This window comes from Buceros rhinoceros, unplaced genomic scaffold (assembly GCF_000710305.1).
Source record: "Buceros rhinoceros silvestris isolate BGI_N320 unplaced genomic scaffold, ASM71030v1 scaffold23099, whole genome shotgun sequence".
Classification (NCBI taxonomy): domain Eukaryota; kingdom Metazoa; phylum Chordata; class Aves; order Bucerotiformes; family Bucerotidae; genus Buceros; species Buceros rhinoceros.
The window spans coordinates 749-1,082 of NW_010433579.1; the positions used below are offsets into that span (position 1 = coordinate 749).

Sequence of the window (334 nt, forward strand, 5' to 3'; positions counted from 1 at the left end):
CGCCTGGTGGGACCGGGGGGGGGGAAGGAGGGCGGGAGCCAGCAGAGCCACTGAGGTCAATCTCGGGGGGCAGCAGAGCTCGTCCGACCCTGCTGTTGGCTGCTGGACGCCGCTGGGGAGGGGGGTGACTCACTTACCACTTAAGGATATGTGGAACTCCACAGAGTCTAGAGGAAAGGAAGAGGAGACCGTGAGCGGCAGGAGGAGGTTCTGGGCATCCACCAGAACCCAGTGACTCGGAAACGATCTTGGGGGAACATCGAGAAACCGGAGGAAACTCCATCCCACCCCACCGCGAAGCACAACGAGCTTCTCCCCTCCCTGGCACCTCGGA

General features: G+C 62.9%; 1 protein-coding gene across 1 annotated transcript in view; it reads right to left on the minus strand.

Moving 5' to 3' along the window:
* Positions 1-167, minus strand: part of LOC104500515 (tripartite motif-containing protein 58-like) — a gene marked incomplete at both ends in the record, with an annotated part of 882 nt that extends 715 nt beyond the window's left edge. The window contains one exon of the mRNA XM_010144172.1: positions 138-167. Coding sequence (XP_010142474.1) covers positions 138-167 — 30 coding nt within the window. The remainder of the gene's footprint in view (positions 1-137) is intronic.
* Positions 168-334: the final 167 nt, after the last annotated feature.